Here is a 24,798-nt window from a genome sequence, read left to right on the forward strand (position 1 = left end):
AGACATGAGGCAGCATGAGGTGTGAACTGTCCTATGCTGAATACTGAGACCTCTGGCTGCATTTCTCACTAGTGTAGGCTCATTCTCCTGCAGGTTCTCTTTCCCCCAAACTCCCTCCAGCCCTATAGGCGAGGAACACACGTTGACATTTTGACCCAAGCCCTGCATCTCCACCATGAATAGCTCATAGCAGTTTGTAAGTCCTGTTTTCTTATATTTGAAATGTGACAATTTTTTTTAATAACTAGCATACTACTAAGTGGTGCTATTTTGCCAGGTGTTGTTTACTTGATAGGTAAATGAGGGATAGCCCCCTTAATATACTAATATCCCATATGCCCACTTTTGCTGAAGGTTTTAACAAACCTCACATCTTTCCACTGATAATTGTAGAAATCTCAATTTTAGGGAGATAGAGCCAATGACTCAACAAATGTTTCCAAATATATTGCTATCAAGACTTATAGTCAGAATTAAATTTCTATTTCTCAGACTTTACCTTTAGAGCAGTCCCCTCTCTTTCATTTTTAAAGATTAGAACATTTTTGTTTTATGATTGGAAGGAAACCAACTGGGAAGCAGGCCTTGTGATGAAAACCTAGACCAGTTTCTAGATTAATTTTTGCTTTTATGGATTAGAAATTAATTGCTGTAATGCCTAAGACTCTCAATTAGGCATTATCCACAATTATTTTAGTGTGAGCAAATTCATTAGACATCAGTGGTAACTAACTGTCTTCTATTTTTCTGAATATAAATTTTGTGTAAGACATGTAACTTTTCTGTGCCTTTTGGCTGCACCAGTAGATATATAAGGAAGTATATCTAGGAAAAAGCAAAATGATATACCATTTTAGTCAGAAAACTTATATCGCCAAACTATTTATTTAGAATTCCTGTGGTTCCAATCCTGCTCTTGTGAGGATTATTTACGTATTTGAATCATTAAGGATTCTCTTATCTGTGCATAGTAGGGTCTTTCTGTTCACAAGAAACAGCCAATCTCCTTTTATCTTAATTAATTGTTTCACATATCTGTGCTATATAACAAATCACCACCATAACTGGTGGCTTACGACAACCATAATTTATTATTTATCATCTTTCTGATGGTTTGTTAACCCTCAGATGGCTAACATCTGGCTCTTCTGCTCTCAGATGACTTTTCTAATACACGTTGCATGTGTATTAACAAGCCTTCAGTTGGGAGCTCAGTTGGGACCAGAAGGTCGAAGATAGTCATTAATGTGCCAAGGTCTCTTTCCATTAGTCTCTTGTCGTTTAGTAGTCTGCTCAGACTTCCCAGAGGGAGCCTTACAAGAGGATAAGCCCCAGTGTGCAAGTGTTCAGCACACCTCTGCTTGCATAGTTCTTGCTAAAATCCCATTGATTAAAGTATGTCACATGACTCAAGTCCAGAGTCATGTGAGAGGGGACTCCCCGTGGGTATGGATGCTGGGAGGAGTGCTTCTTGTGGGCCACCGATGCAGCAGCTTACCCACCATGCTAATGAAGGCTTGTTTTAGAATTCACAGATAGGAGAAAGACAGGAAGACATTTCCACCACAACCACTATTCTGGCAAACTTCATAAAGAATTGGAACATCAAGTTAGAGTTTCAGAGGCCTGGTTGCCATAGTGCAACAGAAGCAGACACTTGTTATCACCTGTCAGGCGTTCCACCAATGGCGTGTAATCCAATGACTCTGTCTCTATTTCTGCTGATCTTATTGCTGTCTGCTGGCTTCATTCTGCTCTTGCTTATGTCATAGCCTCTGCTTATACACGGTTTCTCATGCTGTCTTGCCTCTGGGTGGATCTTTGACCTTTATTCCTGCTCTAAACTATTGACTCACTTTCTCTTTCAGCCTCATACTCACCCTCCCCATGAGAAAGGAATGTCTTACCACTTCATCAGTAATTCTTCAGCCATCTACAGCAGCCAAGTCATCTCACAGGCTCTATGTGACTGCTGCCTTTGGTCAGACCCTCCCCCCCCCCCCCCCCACACACACACACATCCCCTAATTCTTCTAGCCTTAGTCAGGATGGTGGGGTCAGTGACAAAAGTCAGACTGTGAGCATGGCTTGCCTTCAGAATGGAATGGTCTTCTCTCCACTCAATTTAGCTCATTATAATTGGATTTAAAAGTAGGAGTGAGCAAGGCTTCTTTTGAGAAACACGATTATCTTCCTCTCTTATTCCACCCTTCGTTCCTTTTCTAATCAGCTCTCTCATTCCTGAGGCTGATGCTGACAACTGTCATCAGATAACTGGCTGGACACGTGTAGAACAGGTGCCATTTTTGGTCAGGGTCACCATTAGTCTTACCCATAGGACGTTCATTAAGCATTCTTTATCCCTTTGTCTTAGATCTCTTAGCTATCTACTATTTCCTTTCTTATAGTTTCTGTGCTTAATAAAGGTGTGGAAAATCCAGTAGCAAAATAATTTTGTGTGGCAGATAATTAGATTCCATTGAAAGACATTGGTATTTTTTATTGTTTAACACCAGCCAAAAAAGGCTTTAAATTTTTTTTGAAATCCAACAAGTCCTTAAAACATTGTTATATATATTTTTATACTTCTTTATGCATCAAATATCTCTAGAAGGATTTACAAAACTTGGTAATAGTAACACTCACAAGGGGAGAAACTTGGTTTCTGGCTTGCTTACTCTGAATGATATGGTCTTTTGTACCTTATGAATGTTGTATTGTGTACATATAGTGCCTACTTTTAAGTGAACTTTTAAAGTGCATCTTACCTACATTGTCCTGACTTGTGGTTCCTTTAAAAGTCCAGGACCATCAGGTGGTACCATCCCAGCTGGCACCATTCTCATAGACTCCAGCATGAAGAGGGCCCTGAAGTTGTGCTATTGGCAACACTGTGAAGAAATGTTGATATTCAGAAACCATTCATGCTTTTTTTATTTTTAAATACCAGTGCCTAAACTTGGTCATTCTGTTTGCAAGTGACTAAATGTAAAATAAGAGGATATGAGAGGGAGGGAAATGCTAGGGGCTTGCAGGATGTGACAATGTGAGATAACTGAAAACTCCAGAACTTTTCAGAACTGGAGCCCTATGTCTGGAGCTTCTCCTACTGTGTCCTTAGGCACATGACTTTACCACCTTGCATCTTGGGTTCTGTATGAGGGATTTGGAGCATGTAATAGAACTTACCTTTGGGGATTATTGACAAGAGGAGGTAAATTAAAGCAGGGAGCAGACTCAGTGTGACTCCTGGCACATGGAAGGTTCTCGGTGAATAATAGCAGTCCACTGTGATTGTTTTTTTTCTCCTCATCTATTAAGTGCATATGATACCTGCTTTCCTATTTTCTGGGGATTTTCTGAATAGCAAATAAGTTATAATGCTCTGAGGAGTGGAGATTTGAGCTATTTTTAAATTGTAGTCCATTATCTGTTATTTGGGTAAAAATAAAAGATCTGTTAATTGCTCACCTTTCCTTCAGTACTATTCCAGGTTCTAGCTACCAGATTCTTTGTGGGAACTCTACTATGGGGCAGGAGGAAATTAGAAACCTGTTTCTTGGTACTTCATAAAGTTTGCCTTGACCATCTCCATGGTCACTTCTCAAACTACTGTTTTCTGGGCCACACTCATCGTGGTGTTGTTGCATAGATTTAAGGGTGACTTTGATGATGTATTAATTATGTGGAGTCATTGTCCATTTTCTCTATCCTTCCTTCCATAGTCTCAGACTCAAAAATCTGTGATTGAAAAGCACAGGTATGGGGCTAGAAATTGGCATTGATATGCTTATTCTTTGTGGTAAGCACACAACAAAATATAAAGAGTAACCATCCTCCGGTTCACTGCTGAAAAATGCCTTTCACAGCCAAGAGAATGTCCCACGCAGTTAGCTGTCCAGTCAGTGAGGCCAGCCACTGATGAGTCAGGAGAGTGATAATTAGTGTGCCAAGGAGCAGCCAGGCACAAGTTTATTGGCTCAGAGAGTGGGTCATCTTACATTGTACAGCCAGCGTCAAACCACCCATGCTAGGATGCTCAAAAGCACAGATTAGAATGAAAAGGTAAGTAATGCCTGCCCTCTCAGTTTTTTAATTAAACTAATTTTATCTTTCACTTGAAAGAAAAATATTTTATTTTCTTTCTAATGACAAGACTTTTTAAGTAAACAACACAAGAGCTGTTTCTTGGGCTTAATAACAGCGTTAGGTTTTTAAAAATATTGTATATATGTAAATAATGCAGGGGAATATTGGCTCTATGATTTAATATGAATTTTGGGCTAAAAGAAGCAATGGAACCTTGAATTGCATTTCTTTTCTAATGATGAAAAGTTTACTGAAGAAGGGAGGTAAGGGGTTCTGGAGTTAAGGTGTGAAAGTTGCTTTGAATGGCATTACATGAAATGTTAAAAGGCTTTATTGTTTATCATTAGTCTGGTTCATTTTTAACAATATATGTATTTTCAAATATCAGGGTGATTTATATCCCAAAGATGAACCTACCATTTGTTTCATTCCAGCACGCTTTATAATGTCTGTAGCAACTATTTTTTTTTTCAATTTGTAAGCTATATTGTGCTCACATACTCTTTAGCCTTGACTACACATGACTTGCTATTTCACATTGGGGTTTTATTTATTTGAATGTCACTGTGTGAACAATTTAGTTTCCGTTCATGGTTCTCATGTACGAGAGAATGACCATCATTTTTCAAGGTAAACTACAAGGCAGATGGGCTCCTGGCAGGGCAGGGCGTTGACATCAATACTGAGTGCAGAAGCAGTGGTGTTTCTTTGTGAGAAGTGCAGCGCACATCACTCTTACGGAGAGGAAGCGTCATTTCTGGTAGCTGAATTTGATTTTCACTTTGACTGAGTGCTAGGGATTTAATGTTGTCCTCGGGCACTGGGTTTTTCACCTCTGACGGCACACGTAGGAGGAGAGAGTGAATTTCCAGGGGCAGGCTTCAGAGGATGGGCTGGGCCATTGCTTTGTCCTCCTCAAACAGAGCCTATCCTGCACACAATTTTGTGGCTACTGGTGCGGTCAACTTACAACTTCTTGGAAGAGGGACCACATTTTCAATGATCATATAGTTCATGCCTCTCTCATTGTGAGGATTTACTCATGCCTCTTTAAGTAAGTGCTTTCTCAATTTTTTTCTTAATGTTTTTCTTTTTGCAACACTGTGATTTAAAATGCTATATTTCATTATATTGATATATATTCTTAAAAGGTAAAGCAGATTGAATGATACTTTCTTTTATTTGAAGTTGTCTACTGGTTTTCTCGGTTTTGAAGGATTACTAGTTAAGGCATCCAGGAAAAATAAATAATAAATGAAGAACTTAGAACAGAAAGTGTATGTGGTTGCTTAAGATCTTATGAACATTATAACGTATTAGTACGCCTTTGAGGAAGTGTTTCAGTTCTCCAGCACCTGTTCAGAGATCGAGGCACTTAAGTCAATAAACTTAATTACTTTGACACAAAAATTGGGCAGGGGTGCCATTTGTTTTCTCAGTGATTCTGTGGTATCTCTCAATATGTGTAGTGTGTACTTCAACTTGTTTTAGTGCCATTCATGCTAGGTATTTTTATTTTCCCTGAAGCTAATGAGCAAATGCAAAGTTAGCAATCTAACAGAAGATCAGAAGAGACATAAGTAAACTTGACTAAATGATGTAGATATGTTTTGCACACACATAAAGGCAGTCTGGTCTGTATTTGGATTAGAAATGGTTGTGTGAGCTTCTATACCTGCCTCTCAATGCTTAATAGGCCTGATTGTTTATATATATTATATTATGGAGAGCCAATTTCCTATTTCTTAAATGAAACTACACAATATGGATGTTTCATTCACAAGATATTTATATATGTATAATATCTATATTTAGCACAGTAAATCCTTTTATTTAGTTATTTATTTATTATTTATTTAGCAAGAAGTGTCCAGTTATAATAGTAATTAGATTCATATCAGAACTCAGGTGCTAGAAAAACATGTCTATATTCTGTGTTGGCGCTCATGTTCTCCTGTGGACAGTAAACATTTAATGTGCAAGGCACACTAGATGACATGAAGGGAGAGGCCTGAAGGAGTATGCTAGAAAGCATGAATACAAAAAGCAAAATCTATCTGATTCTCTATCTATCTATCTAATATGATGATTAAAATAAGGAATTTCAAGATTTTTTGGGGGGGTGGGGATAACTTCCTAGATTTAGTGATTACTTAAGGTTCCATTTTAACTGATCTATACAGAAGTACATTGGACTTTGATAAGGAAATGTGGTGGAATGGGCATTCCATGGAGAAGGTCTAGAACAGATAAGGCAAAAAGGTGGGAAAACTCAAGGTATTGACATAAGAAAGAAAAACAGAAATAGACCATCCAACAAACAAAACAAAAAAGTTATGTGGAAATAGGAACCAATAAGGTTGGTAGGATTAAAATGTAGCCAAATTACTGAGGGTTGTTTGTTGTTGTTTTTTTAACTACCTGTTTAAGGACATATTAAACTCTATTTGGTAGATCCCATAAGGCTACTCCCAGTACTTAACCACAGAAGACCCTTTAGGAAGAATTAACAGTGCTCGGGAGGGTGACTTCAGTGAGGAAGGCCTGGAACACAGGGCCCAGGTATATCTGCTGCCCTAGTCTAAGTGAAAGATGGGAAAGCCTGAATTGTCAGTAGTTCAGCTGGTAAGTAAGGGTGGGGTTCAAAGCAATTTGCAGCCATGCCCTGGAGTTTCCCAGAAACCATCTCTAGAATGGAGAAGCCAATAGACCTCCCCACTAATGTCACACGTTCTAACTGACTTACCAGTCAAGTCTGTGGGAAAGCATGGCAGGCTCTGAGAGGCATGCAGATATTTAAAATGGAAATGAATTGACCAAAAAACATGAAGCACTGAGACATGGAACAGACTGACATATCTCAATGTGGGGTTGGGGGGACCAGAAGAGATAAACCAAGGAACTTACTATATATTTATGTGCATGACCCGTGGACACGGGCAATAGGGTAGTGAAGACCTGGGGAGGGGGGGCGGGGCTGGGAGGAGGGAGGTAAAGTGGGGTGGGAATGGGAGATAGCTGTAATACTATCAACAATAAAAAATATATTTTTAAAAAATAAGTAAAAAATAAAATGGAAAAATCATAAAGATGGCAGGGTAGACAGATTTTTGCTTAGCATCCCTACCAATATTTCTGACCCGATTTCAGCTGGTTTATGAATAAATGATTATTCTAGCCCCGGGAGTTAAATATTTAAAAATTAGCTCGCTTTTAGAGTTCATGTATAATCCAGGACTGATTTTCTTTGCTGCCGGTTTCCGCTCTTCATTTCCTTCTATTTAATACACTATCATTTTTATTCTGTACTTTTTCAGTTTCCTGCATGAAAATTATTTAGACACTGCACACAAGTCTTTTGTGAAAGAAGAAAAGGAAATTCAGCTTGTGGGTCTCAGCAGGAGTTAAGCTAATGCAGCTGAAAATAATGCCGAAAAAGAAGCGCTTATCTGCAGGCAGAGTGCCCCTGATTCTCTTCCTGTGCCAGATGATTAGTGCACTGGATGTGCCTCTTGATTGTAAGTATTAACGTTTTTAAAGCTGTTAAGCCCGGGAGTTGAAACCTCCCCAGCATTTTCCACGACTCTGAACTGTGTGAACGGAGAAGGTGTCTGTGTGATACTGAAAAGCTAATCAAAATTAATTTGGCTTTTACCTTCAGCACCTGGTGTTTATAAAGAATGGCACCAGAGAAATGGCCATTGAAACGATCAGTCACATTGCACCCTCCCTATCATTATCTTTCTGCGCACCCAGGTGCCTTTTGTGTACCAGGGGACAGCGCTGGCCTGAGCAGGAGTGAATTGTGGGGTGCCCTGATCCTCCCAACAGGGGACTCTTTATAGAAGGAGTCCTGCAAGAAAACTACATGAATTACTTTAAAATGGTCGTGGAGACCTCCCCACTTTCACCCTCCCTACTTCTCCACCCGCTCATACACTGAGTGCTCTGGAAAAGATGGGGGGGTAGGCTCTCGGCCAACCCCACACCACTTCCTCATCCCTGTTCTATGCATAATTCATTTCTCTTCAGACAATAAGAAATGCACCTTTGATTGTTGAATCTTAAATATTTATCTAAATATAGGAAGTGCATCTTATCTAAAGCCTTCTTTGTGTAAAAAGCATAAACATCAAGATGTAATTTTTGTTTTTATATATATTTCACTGACTTCAGGGAGGAAGGGAGGGAGGGAGGGGGAGAGAGAGAGAGAGAGAGAAACATTAATGATGACCGAGAAACATCATTGGCTGCCCCCTGCATGCCCCCTACTGGGGATCAAGCCCAGAACTGCAGCATGTGCCCTGACCAGGAATTAACAATGACCTCCTGGTTCATAGGTTGCTGCTCAACCACTGAGCCACACTGCCAGGCTCAAGATGTAAATTTTGAAAATACAACAAGTCATCTGCAAAAACACTGTTTAAAGTAGAGCAAGAACAACTACTGTATTAGCCTACTCTTTTTCTAGTAATTAAGTATATGCTGGACTCTCCCTGGTCTGTGTGGCCTATTTATGAAAAAATGAAGATAGCGCTTGGTTTCCACTGGTCACTTTTCCTGCACTGTAAAGCAGAATTTCAAATCTGGACAATTGCTAAACTTCAGAATTGATTTATTCTTTATCCCCAATCTGCATGACTTCTTTAAATCCATTAGCTTCCTGAATAGAACATCTGTTTGGCAAGCTTTCCAAGGTTCAAGGAAGACAGTACTTTCCCGGGGCTATTCGATTGTTGGGATGTCATTTTTCGGCAAAGAGGATGCAACTGACAGTGGAAAGACACTAAGGAGAGATGTGGTTTGCCCCATGCTTTGTTGAATTCCTTTGCTGTGCCTCTATAGTCTAAAGTACTCACACACAAAAAGCAATATTGTGCTTATTTTCAAAACATATTCTTTCAATGACCTTAATTTCAATTAAAAAAAAAAAAAAAAAGATCACTTACACTCACTGGAGTTGGAATGCTTAAGTAAGCATTTGCCCTCAGAGGTATGTAGGAGAGAGATAAAAGCACTGGAGAGAAATGAGAGAAATGTTTTATTCTTCCTTAATCTGACTATTCAATCGAACAATCAGGAGGAAATAGTCACCTACGGCTAACTCCATTATTGCTGCTGATGGAGAAGAGGCATAACCATGAGGAAAAGAAAGTCACAGACAACCAGGGCCTCCTGCATTAACCTTTGCAAGAACTAGTGCCAGGCAGCCCTGCAGAATCCTTTGAATTGCATATTCATGTAATTTCTTCCCTGCCCGTTCCTTACATCCCTTCTAAAGAGATGCTCCTTGTTGTGGCTACTGACAATCCCTGGCTGATTGAGGAATTCTGAAGGCAGAAATATGCTAACAATCTGAAAAGTTTATTACGGATATGGGTATTAACATAAAATCAGTGTTGGATTTGACTTGGATGGAACATTGTCATTGCAGCCATGTTCCCATTGTTAAGTGTTATTATCATGTGCGTAGTGATGTCTGGGATAATGGGATCAGACACTACATAGTGTGTGACAACTCAGATTAATTGTAGATTTCGGCTGTTTTCCAAATTGAACGTAATTACTTGTCTACTACTACATGGATGGAATGGAAATAGCCATTCTTATTCCTAGAAGAGTTTATTTATTTATTTTTGTTCTTCTATGTGTTATATGGGATAACTGCTATAGGAATAAACAAACCCACGAATGGGAGTTTCTTTCTCCTTCCACTTCACCACTTCAAGCTTTGCTGTACTAGTTTTTTTTTTTAGGTCAAATCATATCAAGATGCTCCTTTTATCTTCAGGGTCCTAACGTTCTCATTACTAACATCTGGTTTTCTTTAATCCTGTTTGCCCACTCACCTGCTGATATTGATGGGGAAAAAGCAAAACTTCTTGAAGACTGTAAGTGTCTTTTGGCAATTCCTAGGCAATGCGAAAATTTGGCCATGTCTTTGTTTTTGAATGAATAGTGTGAATTAATTGCAAAATTTTATTTTTTTGTGACTAACGTGTTTTAAGCATGTGTATTTATTGTGGCTAAACATTAAAAATACCAAGAAACAAGTTTGATATATTCCCTGCATGAATTCTGAAGACTCGGGTATTACTATTTTTCATTTACCAATACTATGTTCTACTAACGTCTGTGCTTGTTTTCACTTCTGATGTAACTCAATGAGAAAATTTACTAAATTTAAAGAGAATGACTGGTTCTAAATGCTATTAAATACATACATGTTTTTTGGTACCTTTTAGAAATTGGGTGCATGCAGACACTTCCTCCAATTAGCATCTATCCTTCTTCAGCTTGTGGACTGTGTAGTCAGGTGTTTTTAAGTGCCATTGGTATAATGGACTGGAGAATCTGAATGTTGTTTTGAAGTGGGCAAAAGGCAATAAACAGCCTTCCCTCTCAGCATTTTCTAAGCAAAAACTTCTGCTGCCCCTCAGCATCTATCAATCTACCTAAAATAAAAGAGTTTTCAGGCAAATGAAAAATCCTTTGATGTTGGATTAACCAGGAAAATTATGTGAAACCACCTTTTTTTCCATATTACTTCAAAGCATTTGTTAGTAGCTAGGTAATCTAAGCACTGTTCATATAGGTAGGTTTCGACAGTAAACGCTTGGCAGTTAGGAGGGACATCTAAGCCAGTTCTCTTGCAAACACATGAATAGAAGTTATGATCCTGAAACTACCAGTCTTCCACCTCTGTCCCTTGCAGAAAAGCACGAGGAATTGGGCTGAGTCACTCCTGAGAATTCCCTCACCTACCACCTATGCCCACCGTTCCCTGGGTGTGAAATTCCAGGTTTCTTTCCATCATCCCAAACTCTGTACTCCCAGAGCATACAGGATCACTCAAAGACAAAGCTGGTCCAAATAAAAATGATCGTGATAATAAGGTAAACATAGTGAACATTACTGAACCATTATAGTATTGGCACGTACTAATAATTTTACACAGATTGTTTTATTTAGTCCTCTAGTGACTCTAGGAGTTAGATACTACTTGCAAACCCCATTTTTTTCTCTAAGGAAACTAGGTCTTATAGAAGTTAAAAAATTTTGCTTGAGGTCTCAAAACTGGTAAGAAAGAAACAGACTAGTTTTTAGCCACCAGACCAAACTGCCAGCCAACATTAGGAACCGACAGATTGAAGAACGAGGTTTCTGTGTCGTGGTGGAGACTGGGAAGAGCAGCTGGTTTACCAGAGGCCAAGGAGGGGGACATATCTTGCTAGAGGGAGGAGGAATTGACACCGTCCAGTATCCTGCATTTACTAGGTGCACAATAAAAAAAAATGACAGTGATGGGTTCATCTTTTGACCTGTTTTTAGGTGTCATTTGGATACTTAGTAAAAGATGTCTGGTGGACAGCACAAGGCTGGTGACCAAGAAGTGAAGAAACCCATATTTGCAGGTTTTTAAGACATTGTATATGGAAATGATAAATTTAGCCCTGGCCACAGTAAAGAAAGACAAGAGCAGAGCGCAGTTATTAAACTTAGGGAAACACTTGGTTGTCAGTGGAAGAAATTTACCAAAGAAAGCACAGAGTATGGGCAAAGGAAAGCGTAGATGAAAAACTTCAATGACTGAGATAACTCTTTGTTCCAGAGAGGGGCACTATATATTGTAAAATGTTCAGCAGCACCCCTGGCCTCTGCAATAATAGATTCCAGGACCACCCCAGTCTCAGAGGTGACAATCAAAATCATCTTTAGATATGGCCCAAATACCCCCCCCACACACACACTCCTAGGGTGGGGGCAAAGTGCCCTGGTTGAGGGACTCACTCTGGTCTATATGAATGGCTCTCCCAGGAGGCATGCAAGTCAGTTGTTTCTACCAGGAGAGTTTGGCTATTTTCTCTGCTGTGAGCCTTCCTAGTCAAGCCTAGTTGCTGCCTAAGCAAAAAAAATAAGCCGAAATCAATCATTTCTCTAGTCCTCCCCTGTTCTAACACTCCTGATTCTGATTTTACAAAAAGAACATGGTAATTTTAGAGTGAATTGAGTGTTGGATGTCCAGAAACCAGCTTTCTTCAGATTAAGTTGTCCTGGGTCAATAACGGTTTCGCCCTATGATTTGATAATAAATAATCACATAACACTTTGAAGAGTGGAATGAAAATATTATCTCCTATAACAGAGAACTTCCGAAATCTATTTATCTTCCAAATAAGACTTTTACCTTTGTTCTTACTAGTCACCTACATCCTGGTTCTAATAAAGACATATCCAGCCACTAACAACCATCTTTTAAACATTAAGTTCTCAAATTTATTTATTCTCAACATACAAGGTGGGGCAAAAGTAGGTCTATAGATGTTTATATGGAATATAATACAATAATTAATAAATAATAATACAAGAATAAACTTTGTGTTTGTATGCAAAACACAAAGTTTATCCTTGTATTATTATTTATTAACTACTAGAGGCCCAGTGCATGAAATTCATGCACGGAGGTGGGGGCTGGTGTCCCTCAGCCCAGCCTGAACTCTCTACAATCTGGGACCCCTTGAGGGATTGGGCCTAAACAGGCAGTCACATCCCTCTCACAATCCAGGACTGCTGGCTCCCAACTGCTTGCCTGCCTGCCTTCCTGATTGCCCCTAACCATTTCTGCCTGCCAGCCTGATCACCCCCTAACCACTTCTCTGCCAGCCTGATTGATGCTTAACTGCTCCCCTGCTGGCCCAATTGCCCCTAATTGCCCTCCTCTGCCAGCCCAGCTACCCCTAACTGCCCTCCCTTGCAGGCCTGGTCCCTCCCAACTGTCCTCCCTTGTTGGCCAGATCGCCCACAACTGCCCTCCCCTGCTGGCCATCTTGTAGCGGCCATCTTGTGGCGGCCATCTTGTGTCCATATGGGGGCAGACATATTCTGTGTTGGAGTGACAGTCAATTTGCTTATTACCTCTTTATTATATAGGATTGTATTATATTCCATATCAACAACTGTAGACCTACTTTTGCCCCACTCTGTGTATTAACATATGTTAGCTCACTAATGAATATAACAATTACTCTTTTCTAAGAAATATAAATTTGTGACATCACTTAAATTTCATTGAAAGGCCTGTTTGAACCAACAGAATCAGAGCAGTTTCTCATTGTTACATCAGAAAAGAAACGGTCCTAATATTAAACTTGTATTGGTAATTATTTCCCCAATCTTTTAGTGCGGGGAAATGGGCTTTGTGAGTGCATATGGGTTACCAAAGGAGGTTATTCCTTGACTTCAAAGTTTTAGGAGAATACTGGTTAGCATCAACTGGGGCATGTGCTGCCACCATAGACATTACTAAACGCATTTGGAGCATTTTTAGTCTGGGGTAAGTGATTTAATATAGAAAAAAATGATGGCTGTTATGATATTAAATAGCTTATTTCTTTACATTGTTCTTCTTTCTACAATTAAGTGGTACAACCTCCAACCATCACTCAACAGTCTCCAAAAGATTACATTATTGACCCTCGAGAGAACATTGTGATCCAGTGTGAGGCCAAAGGGAAACCTCCTCCCAGGTGGGTGTGCTTCCCGCTTTGTCATAGTCCTGAGAGTAAGCACTGATGTTAACTCTGAGCTTCATTTCAGGTCCTGCACAGCTTTCAGGTATCATTGTAGGTTCACTGTTTTGTCTCTCTACTTACAGTCTGTTCTTTTTTTGGAAACCCAAATAGCATTTCTGTATTCATGCCCTTCTGTAAGCTGCTCAAAAATGGTGGGGAGATGTGGAAAGAGCATTCTAATGGCCTTATGACATAGGCAAATCCCTCTTCCTGGGCCTTCATATCCTTATTTGTAAAATAAAGAACTTGAATTTGATGGTTTTTCAGATCCTTCTTATCTTTAGAGAGGTTTACTAACGTGGCTGGGTTCAGTAACTCAGGATTTTCCAAATGGATCTTGCAATGAGCACTGCATGGAGTTTTAGAGTTGGGAGAGATGCTAGAGATTATCTGGCCCAATGAATATATTTTATAGATGGGAAACTGATGCCTAGTAATTCTAGATAGCTTACCCATGATCCCATGGTTAATTAGTGGATGATCGCTAACTTGTCCAGTAATATGTAGGAACTTGGGAGAGTTGGGTTATTATAATGAAAATGTAATGTGGAATATTAAGTAATAAAAAATGAAAATTTCTAAATTTTTTCTTTAACAACAAAAAAAATCCTTTAATTATATACCATGAAATTTACCCATTGTAAGTGTTTGCTTATTTTTAACAAATTGGCTGTTTTGCAACAATCACCACTCAGTTTTAGAACTTTTCCATTGTCCCCAAAGTTCCCTTATGCTCTTTTGCAGTAAATCTCCCTGCTACCCTGAGCCTCAGGCACTAATCTAATTTCTGCCTCAGATTTCATCTAAATTGAATATAACATGTACTCTTATGTACATTTGGCATCTTTCAGTTGGCATAATGTTTGGCTATTATGAATGATACTGCAGTGAACATTCTGTGCAAGTCTTTGTGTAGGCATTTGTGTTATTTCTCATAGGTAGATACTTCAGAGTGGAATTGCTGGGTTGTATGATAAGTACAATATTTGTATAACTTTTTAAGAAAGTACCAAACCATTTTCCAAAGTGGCTCTCCCATTCTACTTCCCTATCAGCAATGTATAAATGTTCCTATTTCTCTCCATCCTTTCCAACACTTATTTTTGTCTGTCTTGATTTTAGCTATTCTAGTGAGTGTGAAAAGATGTTAATTTGCATTTCTTTAATGAGTAATGACATGAAACACCTTTTCAAATGCTTATTAAATACTTCTATATTTTTTCTTGCTAAAATATCTATTTAAATAATTTGTTCATTTATTAATCGAGTTATTTGTCTTCTAATTATTGAGTTGTGAGAGTTCTTTCTATATTCTAGATACAAGTCCTGTATTAGATACATGATTTGCAATTTTTAAAAAACCTCTTTTTTATTTATTTTATCTTTTCATCACCATTTATCCCCCCGTGCCTTATTCCACCTCCCACCGCCACAATCACCACACTGTTGTCTATGTCCAAGAGTTTTCTTTCTTTTTATTATTTGCTCAATTCCTTCACTACCACCTCTGAACCCTCCCCTCACCAGAGCTGTCTGCCTGCTCTCTCTGAATCTGTTTCTATTTTGCTTGTTAGTTCAGTTTATTCATTAAATTCCACATGAGTGAAATCATATGGTATTTGTCTTTCTCTAATTGGCTTATTTCACTTAGCATAATGTTTTCCAAGTCAATCCATATTGTCACAAAGGATAAATTTTTCTTCCATTTTACAGCCAAGTAGTATTCCATTGAGTCAATGTAAAAAGCTGTTTTATCCAATCATTACTGATGGACACTTGGGCTGCTTCCAAATCTTGGCTGTTGTAAATAGCATTGCAGTGAGCATAGGTGAAAGATGCCAAATGTACATAAGAGTACATATTCTTTTGAATTAGTGTTTCGGGGTTGTTGTTTGTTTTCTTTTTTAGATAAATTCCAAGAAATCAAATTATTAAGTCAAAGGCAGTTTCATTTTTTATTTTTTGAGTTAACTCCATACTGCTTTCCACAATGGCTATACCAATCTGCATTCCCAACAGCAGTGCACAAGGGTTCAATTTTCTCTACCTCACCAACACTTGTCACTTGTTGATTTGTTGATGGTAGCCATTCTGACGGGTGTGAGGTGATACCTCACTGTCGTTTTAATTTACATCTCTCTGATGATCAATAACTGAACATCTTTTCATATGTCTATTGGCTATCTGTATGTTCTCTTTGAGAAGTGTCTATTCGGGTTCTTTGCCCATTTTTTAATTGGATTGTTTGGGATTTTGTGTGTGTGTGTGTGTGTGTGTGTGTGTGTAGAGTTGTATGAGTTCTTTATAAATTTTGGATATTAACCTCTTATCAGATATATCAGCAAATATGTTCTCCCATTCAATGAATTGTCTTTTAATTTTGTTGATGGTTTCCTTTTGCTGTAACAAAAAAAAAATGTTTTAGTTTGATGTAGTCCCATTTATTTATTTATTTTTATTTTGTTTCCCTTGCCTAAAGAGATATATAAAGAAAAAAAATAACTATAAGGAATGTTTGAGATTTTTATTATCTATGTTTTCTTCTAAAAATTTTTATGGCTTCCAGTCTAACATTTAAGTATTTTATCCATTTTGAGTTTATTCTTATGTATGGTGTAAGAAGCTCCACAGGGTGGTATGAGAGTGCTTCCAATTGGTGGAGCTATTGCTTCCCCCTAGGCTGATGCTGCATGGATGGGAATGTTTTGTCTGAGAAAGATGGCTTCTGCAGTAATAGGGGAATGACTCAGCACAGGGATCCTGGTGGCTGACCTCTCAACTCTCTTCCCCTGCCACCAACCCCAGACTCCCCTCACACAGCTCTAGTCCACTCTGCCCTCCCTCCACTTGATCCCAGGGTGAGTGACTACAAATGAAATTTTGTGCATTGGCCTTTAAGAGGGTGCCTGCATTTCTAGCCATCTCTCCCTGGGGACAGAAACATCCTGCTTTTCCCAGCCAGGTATTATGTAGGCTTCTTTCCGAGTTCTGGCGCTCTTGCCTGGAGAGTCTGGGTTGGGCTTTAGACCCCACACTTCTCAGGGGGAACCCTCCTACAGCTGAGATATCCTTCAAGAACTTCAGCTGCTGCCTCTGAGTGCCCTGCCATCCCTCTTGTACCTCTGTACCTCCTACCAGTCTCAATGTGTCCTCCTCTGTACGTCCTTGGTTATAAGACTTTTCTCCAGCTAGTTTTCAGTTAGTTATTCAGGGGGTGATTTTTCTATACTTTAGTTGTAACTCCAATTTTGTGCTGCGTCCAGCACAGGCAGGTTCAGTGAGCCTGAGAAGGGCGGTGAAGGGTTAAAGAAGACAGACAAGAGAATACAGCTGGGGCTCGGTGGGATGCTGCTTCTCTGAGGGAGAGACAGTGCCATGGCCTGTAAGCCAAGTCTAAGATAATGTGCCTAGGAGGTCTCCTTTCTATATTTCTTTGAAAACTGACAGGCAATTTGTGTGCATGCTTTCTTTATTGAGTCAGATAGTCCCAATAAAGACATGTACCTTAAAATATGTGGCCAGCACGCTTTTGTAAGTCATGATTCAATGAAACATTTTAGGTGTGAAGCCTATTGCTCTTTTACGGAATATCAAAATATAATAATTAACTTCTGAAAACATATAAACTACTAGGAATTTGTTAAAGAGCACGTAAACCGGTTTTTATGTCTTGGGCAGCTTCTCCTGGACCCGAAATGGGACTCACTTTGACATCGATAAAGACCCTCTCGTTACCATGAAGGCCGGCTCAGGAACCCTCGTCATTAACATTCTGAGCGAAGGGAAGGCGGAGACCTACGAAGGCATCTATCAGTGCACAGCCAGGAACGAACGCGGAGCTGCCATTTCTAATAATATTGTTGTTCGTCCATCCAGTAAGTGGGGCTTGTCCACCCACAGGTGGATCTTTGTAAAGCATGGCTCTGAGGCTCGGTCTCTGTTATGTCATCCAAATACTATTACAAGTAGATAACAGCCTTGATTCCAATAATCTGACTTTGTTTTGCATGAAAATTATTGCCACTTTACACTGAGTTCCTCAGCCGAATTCTTTGTCAGTCCAGTATGTCCTTTATACAAACCCAGAATAAAACACCAGGGGTAAGAAAAGTGTTTCTTCCCCGAATTGATCTAAATTATTGATTTCTTATGTATTTTATGTGTGAACAAACTTCTTATAGCCAGGTAAATAAATTCAGTATGAAATGGGTAAAGAGGCGTAAGTGTGGTTTATTTAAAACATTCTTGTTTCAGAATTCAGGTAGAAGTAGAGGGGCCTCACTGCCTTGGCAGTGTTCTGTACCCAAATCCTCTCCACAGCTCAAGAGCATAGATTTCAAGAAAAATTACCATTGGCAGTTCTAGTCATTTTAAAAGCTTTTTTAAATTACATGTGGAATGTATGTTCATTATATAAAAAATTAATTCCAAATAAATTTAAAATTTACTCATGCATTCTTCCATTCAAGAAAATAATTACTGCTTTTTTTTTCTAGATATGTTTGTATGAGTTTAAAATGAGCTCATTCTGAAGTACTATTTTATAACCTTTCCTGACTTAACTACTATATGTATATTCTCACACCAGTTTTACCAATAAGTATACTTACATAATATATAATACTGTATGATATTAAAAGGTGTAAGTGTATAGTTAAGTTATTTGTTTTACAGGTCTTTGGCTGTTTAAGTGTTTTTCCATTCTTTTGTGAAGAGCAGGCTTGTAATGAAATTATTAGGTATCTTCCGGATGATTTATTTAATATAAGTTCTTAGGCTTGGAATCACTTAACTCAGAATTTATACCATTAATGGCAGAGAATGAAAATTGTCTTTTTACTTTCAACACTGTATTTAAATTTGATTTTCTTGTTATCTTAATGTACACAAATGCTGAGTTACAATTTCCCCAAAAGTTTAGTTTGTCTTTGTGGTGCTCTTTTTCAATGCAGAAACAACTTACAAGTAGTCATTTCCTATCATAGGGTCACCGTTGTGGACCAAAGAAAAACTTGAACCAATAACACTTCGAAGTGGCCAGTCTTTGGTACTTCCCTGCAGACCTCCAATCGGTTTACCACCAGCTATAATATTCTGGATGGATAATTGTAAGTTTTAATAATATGAATTTCTTTCTTCGAGAGTCTGATCATTATTTGTTGTCAAAATAAATTACCTCTTGTGATTCATAAAATGTTTATAAGATGTTTTAGAGATGCCCAGGAAAATAAATGCTCATTGAAATAAATTTCATTTTATTCATTCATTTGATTTTGATGAGCACCTACTATGTTCCAGGCACTGCTCTAAATCAAACCAATTTCCTGCTCTCCTGGAGCTTGTATTCTGTGCAGTAGGAAGAGATGGGTGTGGAGAAAGAAGCAGACAATTTAATGCATGTTGAAAGTAGGTGTCAATTTGCAATCAGTACTAGGAAGGAAAATCAGCAGAGTTGTAAGCAGAGAATCAATGGAGTGAGAGCAAGACAAGCCCCTCAATATCTGGGTGGAAAGGGAAAAACTGGCACAAGCCCGTAAGGCAGGAGCCCCCTGGTGTGTGTGAAAGGCAACAGGGAGGCCAGTGGGGCCAGACTCAGGGAGTCCAAGGGGAGAGTGATAGGAAAGGTCAGAAAAGCCCATGGGCTCCGTGCAGAGGGCTTTGGCTTGGCTGTGAATGAAGTAGGAGTCATTGAGGGAGTGACTTTACCTGAAGCAACCAATAGCAATAATGTCACTTCTGTTCACACATGGACAATAGCGAGGACAAAGGGAGAGCAGGCCTCCTTGTTTGGGGGCCGCTGCTCTAACCTTCCTGGAGGCTGGGACTCAGGCAGTGGCAGTCCAGTGGGTAACACATGGTCAGATTCTGGATATACTTTGGAGGTAGAACCTCTAGGATTTATTGAGGTTTGGATGAGAGGTCTGAGGGAGAGGAATCAAAGATAACTACAGGACTGAAAAATTGGTAAAAAAAAAAAAAAAAAAATGGAATTATTATGTAATTTCCCGAAAAAGCAGAAGCCCATAGAGGAGAGGAAATCAAGCTATTTGATTTCCCCCCCACACTTTTTATGTGTGTGTTTTTAACCCCCAACAGCAGCTAATATTTATTTGATATTTATTAAGTGCCTTTGCTAAGGACTTTGCATGGGTTATTGCATCATTTTTTTTTTACAACAATCCTATGAAGTATATCTGGTTATTCTTTCTACTTTTTAGATGAAGAAACCAAAGCACAGAGTCATGAGATGATAATCCATTAGACAGTTTAACATTTGTCTGCCCTAGAGGGACTTTTTTATTGCTCTATCTCTCCACCCTCCAGAATCTCCTGTACCAATAGGTTAGCGTGTTACCTTACAGGTGGGTCCCACGTGGTTCTGCTGGGAAACCAGGAAATCAGGACTTTAAACATGAGAGGCCCATGAGACATCCATGGGGAGATACATGATGAGTCAGAGCTCCATGAGGCAAAAAAAGATTCAGAGCTCCAGTCAGCAGTGCTTGCCCTAGGAGTGTCTTAGAGCCAGGGGCTAAAGAAGAGGAGAGCGGGAGAGAGGGAGTTCAGGTGATAAAGAGCAATGCTCACCGGGGACTGAGACCAGGAGTCCTCTAGGGATTAAGAATTTAGGGAGAAACCAGCAAAATAGGTGAGAAGGAACTGTCACGGTGGTAGGATGAGAACAAAGAGAGAGTGGTGAAGGAGGAGTGTTAAGAAGACAGAACAAGACGGATTAACCAGAGAATTTATATGCATAACCCATGGACACAGACAGTAGTGTGAGGAAGGTCCTCGGGAGGGGGCGGGAGCATGGTGGAGTGGGGCAAGGTGGGGGGATTTCTGTAATACTTTCAACAATAAAGGAAATTTTTTTTAAAAAGACATAACAGTCAACGGTTTCAAATGCTGCTGAGAAACCACATAACTTCTGATCTGACTAAGAAATGACTATTGAATTTGGCAACATCGAGGTTACTATTGACCTTGACAAGAGTCCTTTAGGTGTAATGGTGGCAATGCAAGTGAAATATTTGTTGGGAATATATTTCGTTCTCAGTGGCATGATTTCTTCTGAAGTCATGTGCTGTACATATTACCAAAGGTAAAATTTAGCTCTAACATATAATTTCCATTTTGGCTCTTCCTTGAAAGCACTCAGAGAAAGTATCATGAAAAATGGGAAATAAAACATGTACATGAGTAAATGAGCAAGCATATTTTCCCCATTATTGCTTTTACTGGTTTTGAAAGACTAGGCAATAAATCAAATGTAAATGTCTGGTGTGTGACATTGAGAATAACAGCATCTAAATGTCACTGCCAAGGGAGGCCAGTATTTGGTCCTTGGTTCTTATTCAGAAATGGTGACCTTTTCACTTAATAAAGACACATGTACATGTATAGTTTCAGAATCATCTGAATAAATAACCAATTTTTTTCCATATGGCACTGCTCGCTATGTCATCTACATACATTTTAGACTGTTGGCATACCATCTGGATCTTTCAAATAAAATTGCATCTGGAATATGAGAAAAATTCAGATCTGTAGAGCATCCTTCTTGCAAGATGACATTATCAAGTTATTCCTATCTGCATACATTTTTTTTTTAAATGTAACACAAAGGAATTCAACGGGCACTTAAATTTGATCTACTGAACTGTGTCCGTAATAAAATCCAGCAGGAGAAACAGAAGAGAATAAATGCATGCTTAATCTTTGACTCTCTGTATTCACTAAATAACCATACGTTATTTTTGTGAGTTATTTTTAAAATGATTCTTTCCCTACGGATTAGTGACTCAAAACCATGAATTTGCAATCACCAGCCAAATTTGCGTCTTTGTTAATGCTGCTAAACCAGCGCTGTCTCTGGCTCTGGCTCCACATTTCTCTGCCCTGTTTTCTGCGCAAGGGAGCTGCAGGCTTCGAACCACAAGTTCACCTTTTGTGAAATGTTATTGAGGGCACCTGCTGCAGGAGGAACACAGCGGTGGCTGGGACTGGAGAAATCCTCTGGTCCCATACAGCCTAGCCCAGGGCCTGGGTGTGCAATTTTTCCCCAGTTCTTTCACTCCAAAGCTGAAGAATCCTCCCAGTTTGGACTCTGTGGACTGAGTCAGAAGCTTCAGGATGCATGTTAGCCAGCCCAGTGTGAATTCACACACGGATCCGCAGTCCCCTGCATCCTTCATCAAGTTAGAAAAGCTTCCCTTCATGCCTGAACCTAGACAGTTCCTCACCTGGACCTGAGAGGGAGTAAATGGTGAAACCTGAAGCTGACAGCTGCTGATTTAATTACAGAGCTGCTGTGCAGGGCAAGGTGCGGCTTCGGTGCTACCATGACAGACATGCAGGCGGTAGTCTCTGTCGCCCTGGAACATGAATTCTGGCAGTCAGCCATGGACATGACACATGAAATATGTTGTGTGTTAGAAGGTGCTAAGTAACTCAGAAAAGAAAAAGTAGAGGAGGTGAGGAAGGCTGGGAGAGGCGGGCTGCTGAGGGGCATGTGTGCAGTATTAAATAGTGTCATTATTGCATCCTTATTGTTAATTGCCCTTTTGCTGCCTGATTCTTCAGTTAGACAAGCTCAGTCAGGGTAGGGACCCTGTTATGCCTGACACCTGCAGAGGGCCTAGTTCATGGTAGGTGCTCTCCCAGTATTTGATGTCTGGCCATTTGTGATGATGAAACCCAGCTTAATATCCTTATAAGCTTCCTTAGTGCATATTTTAAGGCATGTGTGCATGTGTGTATATTTAGAGGTTAACTAAAATATTAGGAAAGGTCACACAAACTCTTTTTTTAGTTGTTGTTTACACTTGCTTAATAAAACACTTCGCTGTAGTACAAATCTAATCTCATCTCTGTCCTACTCCAGAGAACTTAGAGTCCACAGGTACAATTGGAGATTAATAATACACAGAACTAGGGGTAGATACCTTTGTCTTGCTAATTTGGAAAGTGGTCTCTTTAATGATAGAATGCTCTGGCTATTTCTCTGCCTCTTCCCAGCCTTTCAAAGACTTCCACAGAGTGAGAGGGTTTCCCAGGGTCTGAATGGAGACCTTTATTTTTCCAATGTTCTCCCAGAGGATTCCCGCGAAGACTATATCTGTTACGCCAGATTTAACCACACTCAAACCATACAGCAGAAGCAGCCTATTTCTGTGAAGGTGATTTCAGGTAAGTGTTTAGCTCCCTGCATCTGTCTTTCAATGAATTGTAAAAACATACCAACTGCTCACAACTACTGACTGACGTAAAGGGATTCATTGATGAGGAAACTATCTGTGAAAAGTGACTAAAGTGTTGGCATATGTGTTCTAAAGAGCATGCATACAGACCCTAAATACTGTACTTTACAATTTTTGCTGTAATTAACGTGACTGTTTTCCTGATAACTTGGTGAATTCACTTGAAGTTCTTTTCTTTTTTTTTTCCCCACACACATTTGCGTGTGATTTATGCCCCGTGATATCTATAATGGGCAAACCTACAGCTTCAGTTACATGTTCACGTAATGCTGGTTGGGGTGACTGAGTAAATGAATGAGTTAGTCATGTATGTTGGAAAGCACTGTTTTTAGTTAGTAGGGATGGCACATGGTCAGCGTAGCTGGGTATGTTTGCTTTCATTGCCCAGTATTTTTTCTTGCAATACCTTCTCCCCTACTCTTTTACATTCTTCATAATATTCTGTTTATTTCAGTGGATGAATTGAATGACACTATAGCAGCTAATTTGAGTGACACTGAGGTTTATGGTGGTGAGTTATGGTGATTGTAACCGATAATCTCTCCTTCATTGTAGAATTTAGTTCACTAACTTCACCTCCATGGCTATTTAACCCTATTTCTTTATGAAATTTCTAGTTGCCACTAGAGTAAATGTATGTTTCTTGTGAAATTTAGCTATAAGCTTGCAAACATGCCACTAAAACATTTTCCATGTTGTATGTATAATAATGAAAGTTATTATAGCTGTTTTCATGCAAAGAACCATTTCACATAATTTGGAAAAAATGTTCATGTGTGTTCAGAATTATATTTTTCATTTTTTGTCTTGTTCATAAATTTTTCTCATGAGCTAAATAAGAATTGGCAGGATGCATTAACCTGCTCGAATACTAACTCTTCAACATCTTAGTAACCTTTAGCAACTAACAGTAAGTGGATTTTGATAACAAGTCATCACATTTCCCATCTGTTTTCACATGACATTATGAATATTGTATAATTAGCAACAGTATTTCTCAATTTTGTTTAAAACCCAGTCATTATCTTCAGTAGAAGTAATTTTTTACAAAATAGAGCATTTATCTTCATTCTTTTGAAAATAAAAGAATTTGATTTCCTTAAGGGAAATGTGGATCTCAGGCACCGAATTGATCATTGAAAATTATGGATTCTGGAATTGATCTTTGAAAATTATGGAATATGGGATCTTCTTAATTATCTAGAAGGCAGAATTTCTGCTGCATTCTTTTTTTACCTTTGAGTATGAAGTAAAAAACATTAAGCTTCTATCAGTCACCAGAATAGACACACCACAACTCCTGTTTTATTTTATTTTTGTTGTAATATACTGCTGAAAGACATAGGCCTCAAAACCATTCCCAAAGTGATTTCAGAGGAGTAAGATTGCCTCTAACTTGAAAATCTTAAAAAAAAAAAACCTATAATTTTACCATATTCAATTTTTTGTGATCATCAAATAATTAATGCATTAGAATTTTGAAAACTGTAAAGGGCTACAGAATCAGAATATGGTTTGCTTTCTACTTTAAGTTTTTCTGAGAGTTCACCAGAATATAAAACCACATTTAGGCAAGATCCCCATAAGAAAGAAGGTGGCCTGTATAAATCTCCCAGAGATCTCTGATTTGAGCCCTCTTTATATTTTCATTGAGGAAACCAATTTCAATTTCTTTAACTCCATTATTATTCTTACTTGGTAGCAAAATTTGCCAGACTCTGTTAGTGACTTTCTAATTTTGTTTTCCATAAACCTTGCAATTTGAGGACCTTGACATATTAGGACATCTACCACAAATTTATCTCCATGATTAATCAATGGAATTGAGTACAATGTTGTCCCTGGTGGAAACCAGAATAGCCCATCCACAGTCATAC

At 38.9% G+C, this 24,798-nt stretch overlaps 1 protein-coding gene across 28 annotated transcripts in view; it reads left to right on the forward strand.

Moving 5' to 3' along the window:
• Nucleotides 1-24,798, forward strand: part of NRCAM (neuronal cell adhesion molecule) — a 235,413-nt gene that overhangs the window by 158,837 nt on the left and 51,778 nt on the right. For 14 of the 28 annotated variants that reach the window (XM_084897729.1, XM_084897752.1, XM_084897754.1 and 11 more), the window contains 7 exons: nucleotides 7,407-7,607; nucleotides 9,963-9,980; nucleotides 13,511-13,616; nucleotides 17,340-17,536; nucleotides 18,647-18,769; nucleotides 22,680-22,850; nucleotides 23,376-23,432. In XM_084897729.1, coding sequence (XP_084753855.1) covers nucleotides 7,502-7,607; nucleotides 9,963-9,980; nucleotides 13,511-13,616; nucleotides 17,340-17,536; nucleotides 18,647-18,769; nucleotides 22,680-22,850; nucleotides 23,376-23,432 — 778 coding nt within the window. In that variant the 5' untranslated portion in view covers nucleotides 7,407-7,501. The remainder of the gene's footprint in view (nucleotides 1-7,406; nucleotides 7,608-9,962; nucleotides 9,981-13,510; nucleotides 13,617-17,339; nucleotides 17,537-18,646; nucleotides 18,770-22,679; nucleotides 22,851-23,375; nucleotides 23,433-24,798) is intronic. The other 14 variants (XM_084897753.1, XM_084897755.1, XM_084897739.1 and 11 more) reach the window with 3 other exon arrangements.

The sequence above is a fragment of the Pipistrellus hanaki genome (genome assembly GCF_964339955.1).
Source record: "Pipistrellus hanaki genome assembly, chromosome: 10".
Lineage (NCBI taxonomy): Eukaryota > Metazoa > Chordata > Mammalia > Chiroptera > Vespertilionidae > Pipistrellus > Pipistrellus hanaki.